Genomic DNA, 19230 nt, shown 5'->3' with positions numbered 1-19230 from the left:
ATATAAATGTTTGGGCAATACCCAAAAATGTATATGCTTGAAGCAAAATATGTTTGGGAGTATATGTTATAGAAGCGATTTTTTGTGAGCGTGTAGAAAATGTTGTCAAAATTTTATTCCTATAGACAATTTTGTCAAAATTTTATTTATATAAATTTTTTTTTTCTAAATTTTATTTCTATAGAAAATTTTTGCAAAATTTTATTTCTATAAATTATTTTTTAAAATTTTATTTCTATAGAAAATTTTGTCAACATTTTACATCTATAGAAAATTTTGTCAAGTTTTTGTTTCTACAGAAAATTTTGTCATAATTTTATTTCTATAAAAAATTTTGTCAAAATTATATTTCTACGGAAAATTTTGTCAAAATTTTATTTCTATAGAAAACTTTGTCAAAATTATATTTTTATAGACAATTTTGTCAAATATTTATTTCTATTGGAGGAATATGACTCGGTAGTTAGGAAGTGCAGCCAACTGATCTTGATGTTTATATATGCCTTATTACGCGGTGGTGATGACAATAATCCACTTGTGTCCGAATGGTGTTTACTACGTCTTCTCCATCCTCAAATGGCTTAAGTCTTAATGACATTCTTCATACAGGACCTTCTCTTCAAAACGGTTTGACAATGTTAAATCAAAAGTGAAGGTTCTTTCGATTCGTTTTCAACACTGACATACAAAAAATGTATCGCCAGATAAGGGTTTCTCCGGAGCCCACTCAATTTCAAAGAATTTTGTATCGTAATAGCCCTACAGACAGAATTCAGAAATTCGAGCTTCCTACAGTAACATTTTGGGTTAGCTGTGCGCCGTATTTGGTAATTCGGGTTCTTCATCCATTGGCGTGTGAAGTTGTCGCGCTGTATCAACTGGCGAGCAAATTCCATGTACGTTGAAGACGTGTTAGCGGGATTCCATTCACATTCTACTGCTAAGGAGTTCATTCCAACGATTTTCTACTGAGGAACTGGACTTCCAATCACGCGGAACTTATAGTTGATATCGCTCTCGAGCAAAAATATAATTTCCATAGTATACAGCCCCATACATGGCAATTTCAGATTTGATGTCTGCAAGCGATCTTCATGAACAACAGACAAGATCTCTGCACCTAACTTATGTCCCTAACTAACATCCAATGTATCTAACTGAAATTTTTTGAAAAGTTCCTCACCGAAAGTATCTAGATTTTATTAAACGATTTTTCACATTTTTCTTTCCCCCACCCTATAGCTGTTGCTCGTGGTTCACAATGGTCTGGACGTCGCTGTTGTGCTTTGGGCGTTTCGCCGCGTTGTAGCAACGCTTGTGCCACAATGTCTTCAACGGGCGAATTGATCAATGCATGTCGTCAGAGTGATGAGCAACATATGTTTGCATGCTTTGAACGCCAGGAGGCCGGTGATCGGTGTTGTGGAAATGCAAGGACCTCTGAGTGTTTACAGGTGAGTTCGAAAAGCAAAATCAAATTTAAACAAAAATAATATAAAATATGGCCTCCTATAAGATTTTATTAGTACCTTAATAAATTAAGACAGATGGTCATCAGAAAGATTTGCAGCTAATTTGTTCACATCCGAAACGAACGCTGTTCTTCGTCTGAGATGCCAATAACTGCTGATATCTCGCAATACCATCAACAAATCGAATACATTGATTTCGGATATTAGAATTTAGACTGATGTTGCGTTCTCGACCAATTTGTTAATGTCATTTCGCCAAAACTCAGTAGGTATAGTGTCGAAGAAGTTGTTGAGCTAGAAGAAGTTGTTGAGTTGAGGATGATAGATGATAACAGGTTGGCTGATAAGTCCCCGGTCTAACAAAGAAAAACACATTTTTTTGTGTCAAAATTCGTTTTTATTATTCAACATAGTTCCCTTCAAGAGCGATACAACGATTATAACGACCTTCCAATTTTTGGATACCATTTTGGTAGTACTCCTTCGGTTTTGCCTCAAAATAGGCCTCATTTTCGGCGATCACCTCTTCATTGCAGCCAAATTTTTTCCCTGCGAGCATCCTTTTGAGATCTGAGAACAAGAAAAAGACGCTGGGGCCAGATCTGGAGAATACGCTGGGTGGGGAAGCAATTCGAAGCCCAATTTATGAATTTTTGCCATCGTTCTCAATAACTTGTGGCGCGGTGCGTTGTCTTGGTGGAACAACACTATTTTCTTCTTCATATGCGGCCGTTTTGCTGCGATTTGGACCTTCAAACACTCCAATAATGCCACTGTCACTGTTGATGATTTTTCCCTTCTCATGATAATCGATAAAAATTATTCCATGCGCATCCCAAAAAACAGAGGCCATTACTTTGCCAGCGGACTTTTGAGTCTTTCCACGCTTCGGACACGGTTCACCGGTAGCTGTTCGCTCAGCTGACTGTCGATTGGACTCAGGAGTGTAGTGATGGAGCCATGTTTCATCCATTGCCACATATCGACGGAAAAACTCGGGTGTATCACGAGTTAACAGCTGCAAACACCGCTCCGAATCATCAACAAGTTGTTTTTTTTTGGTCAAATGTGAGCTCGCACGGCACCCATTTTGCACAGAGCTTCCGCATATCCAAATATTGATGAATGATATGACCAACACGTTCCTTTGATATCTTTAAGGCCTCTGCTATCTCGATCAACTTCATTTTACAGTCATTCAAAATCATTTTGTTGATTTTTTTGATGTTTTCGTCGGTAACCACCTCTTTCTGGCATCCACCGTCCTCCGTGCTCATTTCACCACGCTTAAATTTTGCATACCAATTCGTTATTGTTGATTTCCCTGGGGCAGAGTCCGGAAACTCATTATCAAGCCAAGTTTTTGCTTCCACCGTATTTTTCCCGTTCAGAAAACAGTATTTTATCAAAACACGAAATTCCTTTTTTCCGTCGTTTGCTTCACAAAAGACGCTCTGTCTCACAAACTAATTGACTTACAGACGTCAAATTTTGACACGAATCATTTGAAAAATAATATGCATTTAATACTAGCGACGCCATCTATGTGTCAGACCGGGGACTTATCAACCTGTTAGTCGGAGTACGGGGTTGATGGTGAGGAATCTCCCATTTGTGATCTTGGAGTGCTGTTTTAAGGATTTAGACACCGGAGAACGTTGTGGCGTTGTCGTGGAACAAGACTTGACCTTGTCTATAGGGTCTTTTCAGTAGAATAACTTGATGTATACGGTAGAGCTTTTCCAGGCCCAATAAATGCTGATTTTCCATATTTCGTGGTTTAAGATCTTGCTTGATTCTCAGTCACTCGAAGAAGTTGTTGAGCCAGATTTAAGGTCCTCTTCGCCATCGAAGATAACCCTCCTCATTTGCTTTGACAGAGAGCGGAAAAGTCGGTACGTGAAACACCTGGAGAGTGCGGTTGATGCTGAAGAACTTTCCATTTGTGCTCTTGGGTGTGCTGTTTTGACGATTTGGAGACCGGAGAGCCTGGCTTTGTCGTGCAGCAAGTTGACTTGGCCATGCCTACCGTTTTTTGTTTTTTAGCAGAACCATGCCCTGGGGAAATATAGTGCTCCACGTTGACAGTAGCTTTTCGGTCGAGCTCCAATGCACCACGCTTTCCCAGTTGCACTAAACGCAGATCATGGCCTGTTTGTGGTTGGAAATCTTGCTTGACTTCTAGCTTCACCGTCTCTTTTGAGGCCAAGCAAACTCTAAAAACTCTTTTTTGTCTACGTTTTACTCGGCAGCGGGAGAGAGTAACAATTTGAAGAGCATTTTTCGGACAGTACGCTGGATGCTGAAGAACATCCCAATCGAGCTGTTGGAATTCCGATTTGACGACTTGTACCACATGGGGCCTGGCATTCTTACGGAGCAAGATGCCTTGCTCTTGTCTATCGTTTATTCGCCAGCACGTTGCTCTTGGACAATGTTAATAAGGTACAGTGGCAATCCGTTTAAGCGGTCCCTCCAAACGCAGATTATGACCTTCTTTTTCGTTGTGGGTGAAGATCTTGCTTTACTCTCAGCTTCGGTGTCTTCCTGGGCCACAAACTCTTTGTTTTGCTTCACATTGGCTTAGTGTTTCGACACAAAACGCTCTTTTTATGGCCACATGTTGCTCGGTGGCGGGCGAGATTTTGAGCAGCAATTCGAAGTTCCGTTTTCTTTAGTTTCTTCGTTGATCTCGTGAGGCACATATACCCCGAGTTTTTGAGTAAAACCAATTAATTGACAGTGACGAGAACCTCAGTTGGTCCGATAGAGAGCGAAAAAGAGGACAAGATCCTGAAAGAACGGTAGATCTTCCCATTCGAGCTCCTGGATTGGTGCTTTAACGACTTGGACATAGAGGGACCTGGCGTTGTGGTGGAGTCCCACCAAACGCAGATCCTGATATTTTTTGTGGTTGAAGATCTTTGCTGGATCCTCATCTTCGGCGCCTTTTGTTAGGCCGACATTTCTCATCTCCCTTGATGATTCGATACAAAAGGCACATCGAGAGACTATCATCGCACTGCTTCTCAGTGTTTTCTGCAAATTCACGAGTTTTTTGCCGACCATCCTCATTCAGTTGGGTTTCGAGGCATGTCTTCAAGGTGAAAGTCGCTATTTTTTGAACTTCGAAAAAGTTGTTGATTGTTCCGATAGAGAGCGAAAAAGGGGACAATCGGTAGGTGCAAGATCCTGGAAGTACGGTGGATGCTGAAAATCCTCCCATTCGAGCTCCAGGATGGCTACGACTTGGACACCGAGGGGCCTGCCGTTATCGTGGAGCACGATGACTTGTCCTTGCTTATCGAGGAAAGTGATGCCCCAAGGAAACAAGGGGTCATCATAAGATAACTTTGACTTGCAAAGCCCATCCCTGTAATGCCGGCGAAGCTTGTTTGACTGCACGCAATGGCTCCTCCACGTACGAATGTATTCCGGGCTGTCCGGTAGGAGAAACCACTAACTATCTGGTGCCATTCGGAGCCTATGTTCGCATACCGGTCCAATTGACAGCCAGCCGAGGAGCATTTAAGGTTTGCCGTTGTGGATCCCAGGGCCGCAATGAACATTGCCAACCTTTGTCCAGTGTTTCGTATGAGAATTGTGTAATTTCCGGAGGACGAAAGATCAAACATGGTACCTCATTTTATTTGGAAAGTAATCTCTGTACTTGCTATGCCGAGGAGATAACATGTACCAAACAGCAATGCAAGATGCCAGCTAAGCTCGTCATCGAGGCATGTCTTCAAGGTCAAAGTCGCTATTTTGAACTTCGAAAAAGTTTTTCATCCAGATGTTGATTATTTGTTCCGATAAAGAGCGAAAAAGGGGACAATCGGTAGGTGCAAAATCCTGAAAGTGCGGTGGATGCTGAAAATCCTCCCATTCGAGCTCCTGGATTACTACGACTTGGACACCGAGGGGCCTGGCGTTATCGTGGAGCTCGATGACTTATCCTTGCTTATTGGGTCTTTTTAGCAGCTTAGCCTCATTTACAGACCAATTCCTCCTTCGACTAATTCTTAATGAACCATGTCTCACCAAATCTGGCTGGATCCTCATCATCGGCATCATTCGTTAGGTCACCATTTCTCATATCCCTTGACGAATCGATACAAAAGGCGTATCGAGAGATTTTCATTTAGATGGTCTTTGTAGAATCCTTCGTAATCTAAAATCTATGCCACCGGATACATAATGAGAAGAGACTCATATACTGTTGCCATATTTTCATAATTTTGTAATAAGAAAAAGAGACAAAGTTCTTAATAATTTTTTTCCTATTTTTCCTCTCTCTCTCTCTCTTTTCCCTAATCTATGCATAGGCCTGCCGAGAAATTTTCGAAACACATCCATCACATAAACGCAATAATCGCAGACATCTGATTGAAATGTGTGGCGAAAAAAACGCCGATGTTTTACAATGTGTCAAGAATGTCACTGACATGTCACCTGTAACAAATTCACATAAATGTAAGTATCACCGCTAATCAGAATTCGATCGCATAGATACATCGCACCTTTTCCCCCTTTGCAGATTTGCCTTGCTGTGATTTTTCCGATAATGAGAATTGTCGCATAACATGTCGTACAGTTTTGAATACTACCGAAAGTACGGATATCATTATTGGAGAACTAGAGACGGGAGGTTGTGGAACCGTTTTGCCTCATCTTCCACTGTGGCAATGCTTTTTCACAGCCGAAAGGAAAATATTTATTCCCACGGTTATCACCACCAATCAGGAGACGGAGGTGTCACAAATCAATCGTCTAGGTATAGATGGCGCAAAATTGCATTGTTGCGAAAAATCATTATCGGCCAAGTGTCGACGCTTGTGCTTGCAAACCTACACCACAGATTGGACGAATACCATGAATAATTTTGAGTCGGCATGTTTAATGCAACCCAACGAATTGGAATTGCGCCAGTGTATCGATGAGGTGGACGAGCCTTGTGAATTGGGTTGTGATGGTCTGAGTTTTTGCACAAACTTCAATAATCGTCCCACAGAGCTATTCCGAAGTTGCACAATAGAGGCAGATATGGCAGCAAAATCCGATTTGCTAATGTGGCAGCAAAGAGGTTATGTTAGTTTGCCAGGCATAAATGTGCCCATTAAAAATATGACCAGATGTTCACCGGAGAAATGGAAGGCCATAGCCTGCATCTTGCAGACGAAGCCATGTTCGCGACAGGGTCACTACAATCATATATGCCGGGAGAATTGCTATGAAATCCTAAGCGAATGTATGGACTGGACGCGTATGAATACCTCACTTAATGCCGATGCCATATGTGCGCGTCTACATCCTGAGGGTGATGGGGTGCCTTGCATCTCTCTGAGACCTTATCTGGAGGAAAGTGATGCCCCCAAAGAAACGGGGGGTCATCATAAGATAACCTCACCCTGCAAAGGTCATCCCTGTAATGCCAGCGAAGTTTGTTTGGCTGCACGCAATGGCTCCTCAACGTACGAATGTATTCCGGGCTGTCCGCTGGGGGAAACCTCTAACTATCTGGTGCCATTCGGAGCCTATGTTCGCATACCAGTCCAATTAACAGCCAGCCGAGGAGGATTTAAGGTTTGCCGTTGCGGATCCCAGGGCCGCATTGAACATTGCCAACCTTTGCCCAGTGTTTCGTATGAGAATTGTGTCCTTCCCGGAGGACGAAAGATCAAACATGGTACCTCATTTTATTTGGAATGTAATCTCTGTACTTGCTATGCCGAGGAGATAACATGCACCAAAAAACAGTGCAAGATGCCAGGTAAGCTCGTCGTCGATGCAGATGTGCGAACTTAATCCTTTAATTTCTCCTTTGGTTTATAGGCTATACTGATGTTTCGTACACCAGTCTACCATGCAATTGTCCCACTCATTATGTGCCTGTGTGTGGCAGTAATGGACGTACCTATCCCTCCTTATGTATAGCTCGGTGTTTGGGTTTACAGGACAGCGATCTAGAATATGGGGCATGTTCGGTTTGGAATCCTTGTGCCCCGGGAGCATTTCATTGTCCAGCAGGCATGCAATGTCTAGAGCATAGGCAAATATGCCTATCCTCAATGCATCGTCCTTGTTTACAGTACAAATGTGGTAAGTGCGGAGATGATTAAGAGGGATCCTGTGGTCTAAATGAGAGCTTCTCCTTCTTCTTCTGTTTCATTCCAGTTAATCAAACATTGCCTTGTTCGGAGTATGGTTCGGAGCACACAGTTTGTGATAGCAAAGGCATTACCTTCAATTCACCCTGTGATCTTTTCAATAGCAAATCTACATTCTCCCATTGGGGATCTTGTAATCGTGGTTGTTCTTGGCGTGGACCTGTTTGTGGCATCAATGGAGTCAACTATCCACATGAATGTGCTGCCTGGTCAGACTTCGTGTTGGTCGACTATAAGGGTCGTTGTCGTGAGGTGGGTCTCCTCAGTCATGACCCCGAGCGTAAACGATGCCGTTCTGTCAAATGTCCAGATCTTCCTTCACCCTATTGCCAGGCAATAACCCCGCCGGGAGCTTGTTGCCCTTTGTGTGCTTCAGCATTTCGTGTTATGTACTCACGCAAACAAATCGATCGAGCCTTATATGCATTGAGAGGCCAGCATAAAGATTTCTTAACCCTACACAGTGTTCTCCATGAATTGGACGGTTTGATTCAAGTATCAGAATGTCAGCTAACGGGATTTCTTACAATGGAAGTGGGTATTTTCATAGCCATTGTTCCTCGGGCCTCATCACCCACCCATATGCAAATTGAAGCCTGCATACGTGAAGCCGAAAAACTATCCGCCCTTATTACAGCACAATCCCATAAAATTACCACAAATTTAATACTCTCCGGTTTGACCATGTCTACCATGTTGGAGGCGAATATTGAAAATGCAGCTATCGGTTTGACTATGCCCAATTCTACAACGATGATAATGGTGGCTTTGATGCTGTGCACATTCGTGTTGAAATATTTTCTAACGTAGTCCTGAAAATGACCCAAATGTATACAGTCCATAAGGTTTTATCAGAATCCGAATTCATTGCATTGGATAATTATTTGATTAGTTAAAGGTTTCATAGCTATAATGGCCAGATCGTGATAAATTTTGATAACTACAAATAATCCCAAGTTTGAACCCAAGATAAAGCTTTTGTAGATTTTGTGCTCTCCGTATTAATGGCAATTTTTTATCAAGCGAAAATTACTCGAGGTGCTGTATCGGAACATTATATTTTCTACTGCACATTGGGGAACTGTGTTATCGATATACAAGTTTTCCCCTATACATATGCAATTTATAGGTCTTTTTACAAGAACTATAATTCCTCGAGTGGTATTATCGCTCATTTAATTTTTTTTTTACCGATTAGAAACTTATGCGCTTTGCAGACTATCAGTTATTCCGGACGGAATGTCGGTGTTTGTAAAGAATCTTACAGTATGTCGCATCGATACGACTTGTCGGCGATGACTAAATAATCGGTTAATGTGTTATCGGACTTAACTTATAATGTGCACAATATATGGGATATGTTCGACACGAGCACTGTCGTCTGGAATAACTGATAGTCTGTAAAGCGCATTATACGTTATATATTATCGGCATTAATTTTGTCTATCTATTTAAACTCATTTCTATTTTAACATGAAACAACTTTAGTTGTGTTGTTAACGGTTCTTTATATTCTCTATCCACAAGAAACTTTCCACGAAACTGCATTATCAAACAAAATGTCTGCAAATCCATTTTGAAATTCATAGTTATATTTCCATAAAACAACATATGTAACTGTCTTATCGACATTAAGATTTTTCACTATCAATGACTTTCAAATGACTATTTGTAAAGAGTGCAAATATCATTCGGTTACAGAACTTCTACATTTTCTATCCATAAGAAACTCGTTTGTGAACTGTACTATCGACATTCATTTTTTGTTTGTTTCAATATCAATTCCGATGTTCAATTTATTTGCTATTGATATGAAATTGATAGTTTGAACAAAATTTCCTCATGTTCTGCTATCGGTTCTTTGATAAGAAAGTCTTTAGGAAACTGCCTTATCTGCATGCAATTGTATAACTATAATCCATGGCTATTTCAAAAGAACGCAAAACACGTGCTGGAATTAGTTATTCACATTTTCCGCCAATAAGAAACATATTTGGATACTGTCTTATTGACTTATATATATTTTCTCTATGATTTTTAAATTCATTACGATTTGAACAAAATGAAAAATTCGTGTTCTTTACATTAACTATCCATAATGCGCTTTACAGACTATCAGTTATTCCGGACGACAGTGCTCGTGTCGAACATATCCCATATATTGTGCACATTATAAGTTAAGTCCGAAGGCATAATCAATACTGCTGCATGTTTAATGGATCGATAACAATTTTACCGATTATTTAGTCATCGCCGACAAGTCGTATCGATCCGACACACTGTAATATTCTTTACAAACACCGACATTCCGTCCGGAATAACTGATAGTCTGTAAAGCGCATAATAAACACATATTGAACAGTCTTATTGGTCTGAATTCGTTTTCACTATCCATTTGAAAGTTATGCTTATTCTTTTCATAACACAAATTCAATTTTATTATAGGCTCCTTAAAATGTCTATCCATAAAAACACGACATGTAACTGTCTTATCGACATTGTGAGTTTTCACTAACAATGACTTTCAAATGTCTATTTACTTTAAAAATCCATTCTGGTACAGGACTCTTATATGCTCTCTCCATGATCCACTGCATTATCGACATTATTGTTTCATCGTCAATTCGGATGTACAATTTATTTGCTATCGATACGAAATTCATAGCTATTTTTATAAGAATAAAATTTCTTCGAGTGCTGCTAACGGTTCTTTAAATTGCCCCTTTCGATAAGAAAGTCATTGGGAAACTGTCTTATCTGCAAGCAATTTTATAACTATCCATTTTAAAATCATAGCAATTAAAAAAAAAAAAAAAAAAAACATGAAACACGTGTTGTTATCGGTTGTTGACATTGTCTTTCTAATGGAAATTCTTGTGTTTGCTAATTTTACACAACGAAAAATTTCTTTGTCAAAGAAATTCTGTCAACAATTGATAACATCGTGTTAAAAAAAAAAATTCAGGTAGTTCACATAAGAAAAACATACTGGACTATTAAGAACGAGCTATTAAGAAATTAATAGGTTTTAAATAGCCAGTAAGCAGGAAGATGTTGACAAACTATATTTCCAATTAGAACAATCTCAATGTAAATCTAATAGTATTTTTGGAATTTGTATATAAACTTAAAACTTTACATAAAAATCCGACCATTATTGATGAAACACATGGAAATGGAAATTCTAATCGAAAATTGAGTCCTATCCCAAAAAGATTGCAAACATCCTGTTTGAAATTTGGAAATGCCAAATCGATACATACAGTAACCCATTCCTTTCTGATAGTCCTGTATGTAGATCTTGAAAAAATTATATTACATGTCAATAATGCACCGTTCAGACTATAAGTTTATCCGGACGACAGTGCTCGTGTCGAACATATCCCATATATATTGGCCACATTATAAGTTAAGTCCGAAGGCATAATCGATACTGCTGCATGCTTATGGGATCGATAAAACATTTACCGATTATTTAGTCATCGCCGACAAGTCGTATCGATCCGACACACTGTAAGATTCTTTACAAACACCGACATTCCGTCCGGAATAACTGATAGTCTGTAAAGCGCATTACTTGTTTCAGTATAGGTTTCATAAGCCCGCTATGCTCTTCTAGCAAAAATTGTGCTGCCCGTATACCATTACTACTTTCGTTACCGACATTTTTTTTAGAAAATTGATAGCTATTGTTTACAAATTTCACCCATTAGAAATACATTAAAATCTCTCCTTATTGGCATGCAACTGGAATGCTCGCTAGAGATATGTACTGGTTTAATGGAAGTAAATATAAACAATCGATAACATAGTCATTACCATAAATTCAATAGCAACAGTACTAGCTACGTTTCTTCAGGTAGTAAAATTTACGGTAGAGTATATAAATAGTCAATAATATGGTTATAACAAAAATCGATAGTATCTTGCAATTTTTCTAAAGATAACAAAATTTTCGGCGGAAGTGTACTTTTGACGAAATTTTCGGAACCCATGAAAATTATTTTGCTAACGAAAATTCCGATAACATTCTCCTAACGAAAATTTCTCTGGGAAAAGTGTTTGTATTTCTTCTGGATAGTAGACATTTAACTAGAGCTCTATACCGGTTTTATGGAAGAAAATGTAAACAGTCGATAACGAAAATTCGATGTCAAAAGTATTCAGCTACTTTCCTACGGGTAGAAAAATTTGCGATAGAAAATGTAAATAGTCGATAATTTGGTTATATCAAAATTCCATAGCAAAATTTTCGGTGGAGGTATACTTTTAACGAAATTTAAGGAATCCCACATATACAATTTTGCTAACAAAAATTCCGATAACATCCTGCTAACGAAAATTTCTCTAGCAAAATTGTCTTCATTTCTTTATGGGTAGTAGAAATTTTGCTAGAGCTGTATACCGGATAATATAAACAATCGATAACATAGTCTTTACCAAAAAAAAAGTACCTTTATACTTTTCTAAAGGTAGCAAAATTTTTGTGGTGGAGGTGTAGTTTTAATGAATTTTTAGGAACCCATGAAAACGACATGGACAAGTTCCCCAACAAAAATTCCGATAACACCGTTCTAACGAAAATTTCTCTAGCAAACGTGTCTGCATTTCTTATGGGTAGTAGAGATTTTAGCCATGATAGAATTTGTTAACAGTCGATAATATCCTCGTAACGGATATTTAGCTAGCAAATGTGCATTTGTTTTTCTTAAGCTCGTTATAAACCATCAATGAAAATTTCTTTAGCCTGCTGATACAAAAGCAAAGTCGATAATAACTACTCATGAAATTTTCGCTAGCAAATATAGCAATGCATCCAACCTAGGTGGAGGTCTATGAGTGAAGTCATATAATAATTTGGCAAAATTGTCTTCATTTCTTTATGGGTAGTAGAAATTTTGCTAGAGCTGTATACCGGATAATATAAACAATCGATAACATAGTCTTTACCAAAAAAAAGTACCTTGATACTTTTCTAAAGGTAGCAAAATTTTTGTGGTGGAGGTGTAGTTTTAATGGATTTTTAGGAACGCATGAAAACTACATGGACAAGTTCCCCAACAAAAATTCCGATAACACCGTTCTAACGAAAATTTCTCTAGCAAACGTGTCTGCATTTCTTATGGGTAGTAGAGATTTTAGCCATGACAGAATCCTCGATAATATCCTCGTAACGGATATATAGCTAGCAAATGTGCATTTGTTTTTCTTAAGCTCGTTATAAAGCATCAATGAAAATTTCTTTAACCTGCTGATACAAAAGCAAAGTCGATAATAACTACTCATGAAATTTTCGCTAGCAAATATAGCAATGCATCCAACCTAGGTGGAGGTCTATGAGTGAAGTCATATAATAATTTGGCAAAATTGTCTTCATTTCTTTATGGGTAGTAGAAATTTTGCTAGAGCTGTATACCGGTTTTATGGGAGATAATATAAACAATCGATAACATAGTCATTACCAAAAAAAGTACCTTGATACTTTTCTAAAGGTAGCAAAATTTTGTGGTGGAGGTGTAGTTTTAATGGATTTTTAGGAACCCATGAAAACGACATGGACAAGTTCCCCAACAAAAATTCCGATAACACCGTTCTAACGAAAATTTCTCTAGCAAACGTGTCTGCATTTCTTATGGGTAGTAGAGATTTTAGCCATGATAGAATTTGTTAACAGTCGATAATATCCTCGTAACGGATATTTAGCTAGCAAATGTGCATTTGTTTTTCTTAAGCTCGTTATAAACCATCAATGAAAATTTCTTTAGCCTGCTGATACAAAAGCAAAGTCGATAATAACTACTCATGAAATTTTCGCTAGCAAATATAGCAATGCATCCAACCTAGGTGGAGGTCTATGAGTGAAGTCATATAATAATTTGGCAAAATTGTATTCATTTCTTTATGGGTAGTAAAAATTTTGCTAGAGCTGTATACCGGATAATATAAACAATCGATAACATAGTCTTTACCAAAAAAAAGTACCTTGATACTTTTCTAAAGGTAGCAAAATTTTGTGGTGGAGGTGTAGTTTTAATGGATTTTTAGGAACCCATGAAAACTACATGGACAAGTTCCCCAACAAAAATTCCGATAACACCGTTCTAACGAAAACTTCTCTAGCAAACGTGTCTGCATTTCTTATGGGTAGTAGAGATTTTAGCCAGGACAGAATGCTCGATAATATCCTCGTAACGGATATTTAGCCAGCAAATGTGCATTTGTTTTTCTTAAGCTCATTATAAACCTTCAATGAAAATTTCTTTAGCCTGCTGATACAAAAGCAAAGTCGATAATAACTACTCATGAAATTTTCGCTAGCAAATATAGCAATGCATCCAACCTAGGTGGAGGTCTATGAGTGAAGTCATATAATAATTTGGCAAAATTGTCTTCATTTCTTTATGGGTAGTAGAAATTTTGCTAGAGCTGTATACCGGATAATATAAACAATCGATAACATAGTCTTTACCAAAAAAAGTACCTTGATACTTTTCTAAAGGTAGCAAAATTTTTGTGGTGGAGGTGTAGTTTTAATGGATTTTTAGGAACCCATGAAAACTACATGGACAAGTTCCCCAATAAAAATTCCGATAACACCGTTCCTACGAAAATTTCTCTAGCAAACGTGTCTGCATTTCTTATGGGTAGTAGAGATTTTAGCCATGATAGAATTTGTTAACAGTCGATAATATCCTCGTAACGGATATTTAGCTAGCAAATGTGCATTTGTTTTTCTTAAGCTCGTTATAAACCATCAATGAAAATTTCTTTAGCCTGCTGATACAAAAGCAAAGTCGATAATAACTACTCATGAAATTTTCGCTAGCAAATATAGCAATGCATCCAACCTAGGTGGAGGTCTATGAGTGAAGTCATATAATAATTTGGCAAAATTGTCTTCATTTCTTTATGGGTAGTAGAAATTTTGCTAGAGCTGTATACCGGATAATATAAACAATCGATAACATAGTCTTTACCAAAAAAAAGTACCTTGATACTTTTCTAAAGGTAGCAAAATTTTGTGGTGGAGGTGTAGTTTTAATGGATTTTTAGGAACGCATGAAAACTACATGGACAAGTTCCCCAACAAAAATTCCGATAACACCGTTCTAACGAAAATTTCTCTAGCAAACGTGTCTGCATTTCTTATGGGTAGTAGAGATTTTAGCCATGACAGAATCCTCGATAATATCCTCGTAACGGATATATAGCTAGCAAATGTGCATTTGTTTTTCTTAAGCTCGTTATAAACCATCAATGAAAATTTCTTTAGCCTGCTGATACAAAAGCAAAGTCGATAATAACTACTCATAAAATTTTCTCTAGCAAATATAGCAATGCATCCACCCTAGGTGGAGGTCTATGAGTGAAGTCATATAATAATTTGGCAAAATTGTCTTCATTTCTTTATGGGTAGTAGAAATTTTGCTAGAGCTGTATACCGGATAATATAAACAATCGATAACATAGTCCTTACCAAAAAAAAGTACCTTGATACTTTTCTAAAGGTAGCAAAATTTTGTGGTGGAGGTGTAGTTTTAATGAATTTTTAGGAACCCATGAAAACCACAAGGACAAGTTCCCCAACAAAAACTCCGATAACACCGTTCTAACGAAAATTTCTCTAGCAAACGTGTCTGTATTTCTTATGGGTAGTAGAGATTTTAGCTATGATAGAATTTGTTAACAGTCGATAATATCCTCGTAACGGATATTTAGCTAGCAAATATGCATTTGTTTTTCTTAAGCTCATTATAAACCTTCAATGAAAATTTCTTTAGCCTGCTGATACAAAAGCAAAGTCGATAATAACTACTCATGAAATATTCGCTAGCAAATATAGCAATGCATCCAACCTAGGTGGAGGTATATGAGTGAAGCCATATAATAATTTGGCAAAATTGTCTTCATTTCTTTATGGGTAGTAGAAATTTTGCTAGAGCTGTATACCGGATAATACAAACAATCGATAACATAGTCTTTACCAAAAAAAAGTACCTTGATACTTTTCTAAAGGTAGCAAAATTTTGTGGTGGAGGTGTAGTTTTAATGGATTTTTAGGAACGCATGAAAACTACATGGACAAGTTCCCCAACAAAAATTCCGATAACACCGTTCTAACGAAAATTTCTCTAGCAAACGTGTCTGCATTTCTTATGGGTAGTAGAGATTTTAGCCATGACAGAATCCTCGATAATATCCTCGTAACGGATATATAGCTAGCAAATGTGCATTTGTTTTTCTTAAGCTCGTTATAAACCATCAATGAAAATTTCTTTAGCCTGCTGATACAAAAGCAAAGTCGATAATAACTACTCATAAAATTTTCTCTAGCAAATATAGCAATGCATCCACCCTAGGTGGAGGTCTATGAGTGAAGTCATATAATAATTTGGCAAAATTGTCTTCATTTCTTTATGGGTAGTAGAAATTTTGCTAGAGCTGTATACCGGATAATATAAACAATCGATAACATAGTCCTTACCAAAAAAAAGTACCTTGATACTTTTCTAAAGGTAGCAAAATTTTGTGGTGGAGGTGTAGTTTTAATGAATTTTTAGGAACCCATGAAAACCACAAGGACAAGTTCCCCAACAAAAATTCCGATAACACCGTTCTAACGAAAATTTCTCTAGCAAACGTGTCTGTATTTCTTATGGGTAGTAGAGATTTTAGCTATGATAGAATTTGTTAACAGTCGATAATATCCTCGTAACGGATATTTAGCTAGCAAATATGCATTTGTTTTTCTTAAGCTCATTATAAACCTTCAATGAAAATTTCTTTAGCCTGCTGATACAAAAGCAAAGTCGATAATAACTACTCATGAAATATTCGCTAGCAAATATAGCAATGCATCCAACCTAGGTGGAGGTATATGAGTGAAGCCATATAATAATTTGGCAAAATTGTCTTCATTTCTTTATGGGTAGTAGAAATTTTGCTAGAGCTGTATACCGGATAATACAAACAATCGATAACATAGTCTTTACCAAAAAAAAGTACCTTGATACTTTTCTAAAGGTAGCAAAATTTTGTGGTGGAGGTGTAGTTTTAATGGATTTTTAGGAATTCCGATAACACCGATAACACCCTTCTAACGAAAATTTCTCTAGCAAACGTGTCTGCATTTCTTATGGGTAGTAGAGATTTTAGCTATGATAGAATTTGTTAACAGTCGATAATATCCTCGTAACGGATATTTAGCTAGCAAATGTGCATTTGTTTTTCTTAAGCTCATTATAAACCTTCAATGAAAATTTCTTTAGCCTGCTGATACAAAAGCAAAGTCGATAATAACTACTCATGAAATTTTCGCTAGCAAATATAGCAATGCATCCAACCTAGGTGGAGGTCTATGAGTGAAGTCATATAATAATTTGGCAAAACTGTCTTCATTTCTTTATGGGTAGTAGAAATTTTGCTAGAGCTGTATACCGGATAATATAAACAATCGATAACATAGTCTTTACCAAAAAAAAAGTACCTTTATACTTTTCTAAAGGTAGCAAAATTTTTGTGGTGGAGGTGTAGTTTTAATGGATTTTTAGGAACGCATGAAAACTACATGGACAAGTTCCCCAACAAAAATTCCGATAACACCGTTCTAACGAAAATTTCTCTAGCAAACGTGTCTGCATTTCTTATGGGTAGTAGAGATTTTAGCCATGACAGAATCCTCGATAATATCCTCGTAACGGATATTTAGCTAGCAAATGTGCATTTGTGTTTCTTAAGCTCGTTATAAACCATCAATGAAAATTTCTTTAGCCTGCTGATACAAAAGCAAAGTCGATAATAACTACTCATGAAATTTTCGCTAGCAAATATATCAATGCATATGAGTGAAGTCATATAATAATTTGGCAAAATTGTCTTCATTTCTTTATGGGTAGTAGAAATTTTGCTAGAGCTGTATACCGGATAATACAAACAATCGATAACATAGTCTTTACCAAAAAAAGTACCTTGATACTTTTCTAAAGGTAGCAAAATTTTGTGGTGGAGGTGTAGTTTTAATGGATTTTTAGGAATTCCGATAACACCGATAACACCGTTCTAACGAAAACTTCTCTAGCAAACGTGTCTGGATTTCTAAATACTCATGATACTCGATAATAACTACTCATGTAATTCATCCTAGGTGGAGGTCTATGAGTGAATTCATATAATAATTTGGCAAAATTATCTCTTTTGGAAACCGCACTGTTTTACAATTTTCAGCAGATATTTTGCTGATTTTGCAGATTTTTCTGCTGCAAGTTCAACATAATAGCAGACAAAGTTAATTGATTTAGCAATCAGGGACTTTCGTACCTTTTCCAATATTTTTTACATTTTCACAGATTTTTCTGCCTATAACAAATTTCTTGGAGGGTGGCCAAATGTTAAACAAAAAAAAAAAAAACAATAGCAATATTTCTGCTGCTGCTACTTTAAAAGTTTTTCTCATTAAATTAAACGTTTATCAGAAAAGATTTAAAAATTCTAAAGGAATTGAGGAATCTTAAAATATATCGACGATTTTGAAAATTTGCAATGTAGTACCCAAAAAACAAAAATTCTCATTAAATTATGAAACTTTAAGAAATTAAAATATTATTATTTTCATGTAAAACCAAAAAAATATCTATATATATATAATTTTCTAAGATTACAATGTCATATATATTTCAAATGTAAATTAATTATTGTAAAATGTATTTTTTTGTTCTATTTATCAAGTGTGAATTCTTGGTGCCAATATAGTTTTAAGTTTTATACAAAACAGTTGTTCTTTTTATATGAATGCTATTTTCAATTAATATTTTTTGATTATATGATATATGAAATTTAATTATAATTGTTTAATAATTTATTTCTAGAAAACAAAGTGCCTTTCTTCGTTCGAAATTAGATACGAATTTAAGTTATGCCATTGCAAAGACAATTTAGTTTTCGTTTTTAATAATTTTAATATTTTTCTGTTTGTTTTATTGATCTCCTTGTGATATTAGATATTAAATAACATTTTGATGAATTAGGCCATATTTTATAAATACAAACAACAAACCAAAATAATAATTATTATTAATGACAAATGACACAAAAAATTATGGGAACCCCTAAACAAACAAAACATATCTGCATAGTTATACTTATACACTAGATATTAATGAAAAAGTTTTTTTCTTTTTTTGTAATCTTGTTTGTAATAATAAAAAAAATTTAAAAAAAAAAAAAAAAAAAAAAAATATATATATATATATATATATATATATATATATATATATATATATATATATATATATATATATATATATATATATATATATATAATATATATATATATATATATATATATATATATATATATATATATATATAATCTTGTTTGTAATAATAAAAAAAATTAAAAAAAAAAAAAAAATATATATATATGTATATATATATATATATATATATATATATATATATATATATATATATATATATATATATATATATATATATATATATATATTATATATATATATATATATATATATATATATATATATATATATATATATATATATATATATATATATATATATATATATATATATATA

The 19230-nt window shown here is 36.0% G+C and overlaps 1 protein-coding gene across 4 annotated transcripts in view; it reads left to right on the top strand.

Moving 5' to 3' along the window:
- The window catches only part of Reck (Reversion-inducing-cysteine-rich protein with kazal motifs), a 178392-nt gene extending 160191 nt beyond the window's left edge, over positions 1-18201 (top strand). Inside the window, exons 5-10 of one of the 4 annotated variants that reach the window (XR_012722384.1) lie at positions 1243-1454; positions 5798-5945; positions 6010-7242; positions 7305-7571; positions 7647-12620; positions 13132-18201. Coding sequence is in view for 1 of the 4 variants with exons in the window: in XM_075308565.1 (XP_075164680.1) it covers positions 1243-1454; positions 5798-5945; positions 6010-7242; positions 7305-7571; positions 7647-8449 (2663 nt within the window). In the remaining 3 variants the exon portion in view is untranslated. Of the gene's footprint in view, positions 1-1242; positions 1455-5797; positions 5946-6009; positions 7243-7304; positions 7572-7646 lie in introns of all 4 variants that reach the window. The other 3 variants (XR_012722385.1, XR_012722386.1, XM_075308565.1) reach the window with 3 other exon arrangements.
- The last annotated feature ends 1029 nt before the right edge of the window (positions 18202-19230 follow it).

Source organism: Haematobia irritans, chromosome 4, assembly GCF_050003625.1.
Source record: "Haematobia irritans isolate KBUSLIRL chromosome 4, ASM5000362v1, whole genome shotgun sequence".
Classification (NCBI taxonomy): Eukaryota; Metazoa; Arthropoda; class Insecta; order Diptera; family Muscidae; genus Haematobia; species Haematobia irritans.
This window is presented reverse-complemented; position numbering and strand designations above follow the sequence as displayed.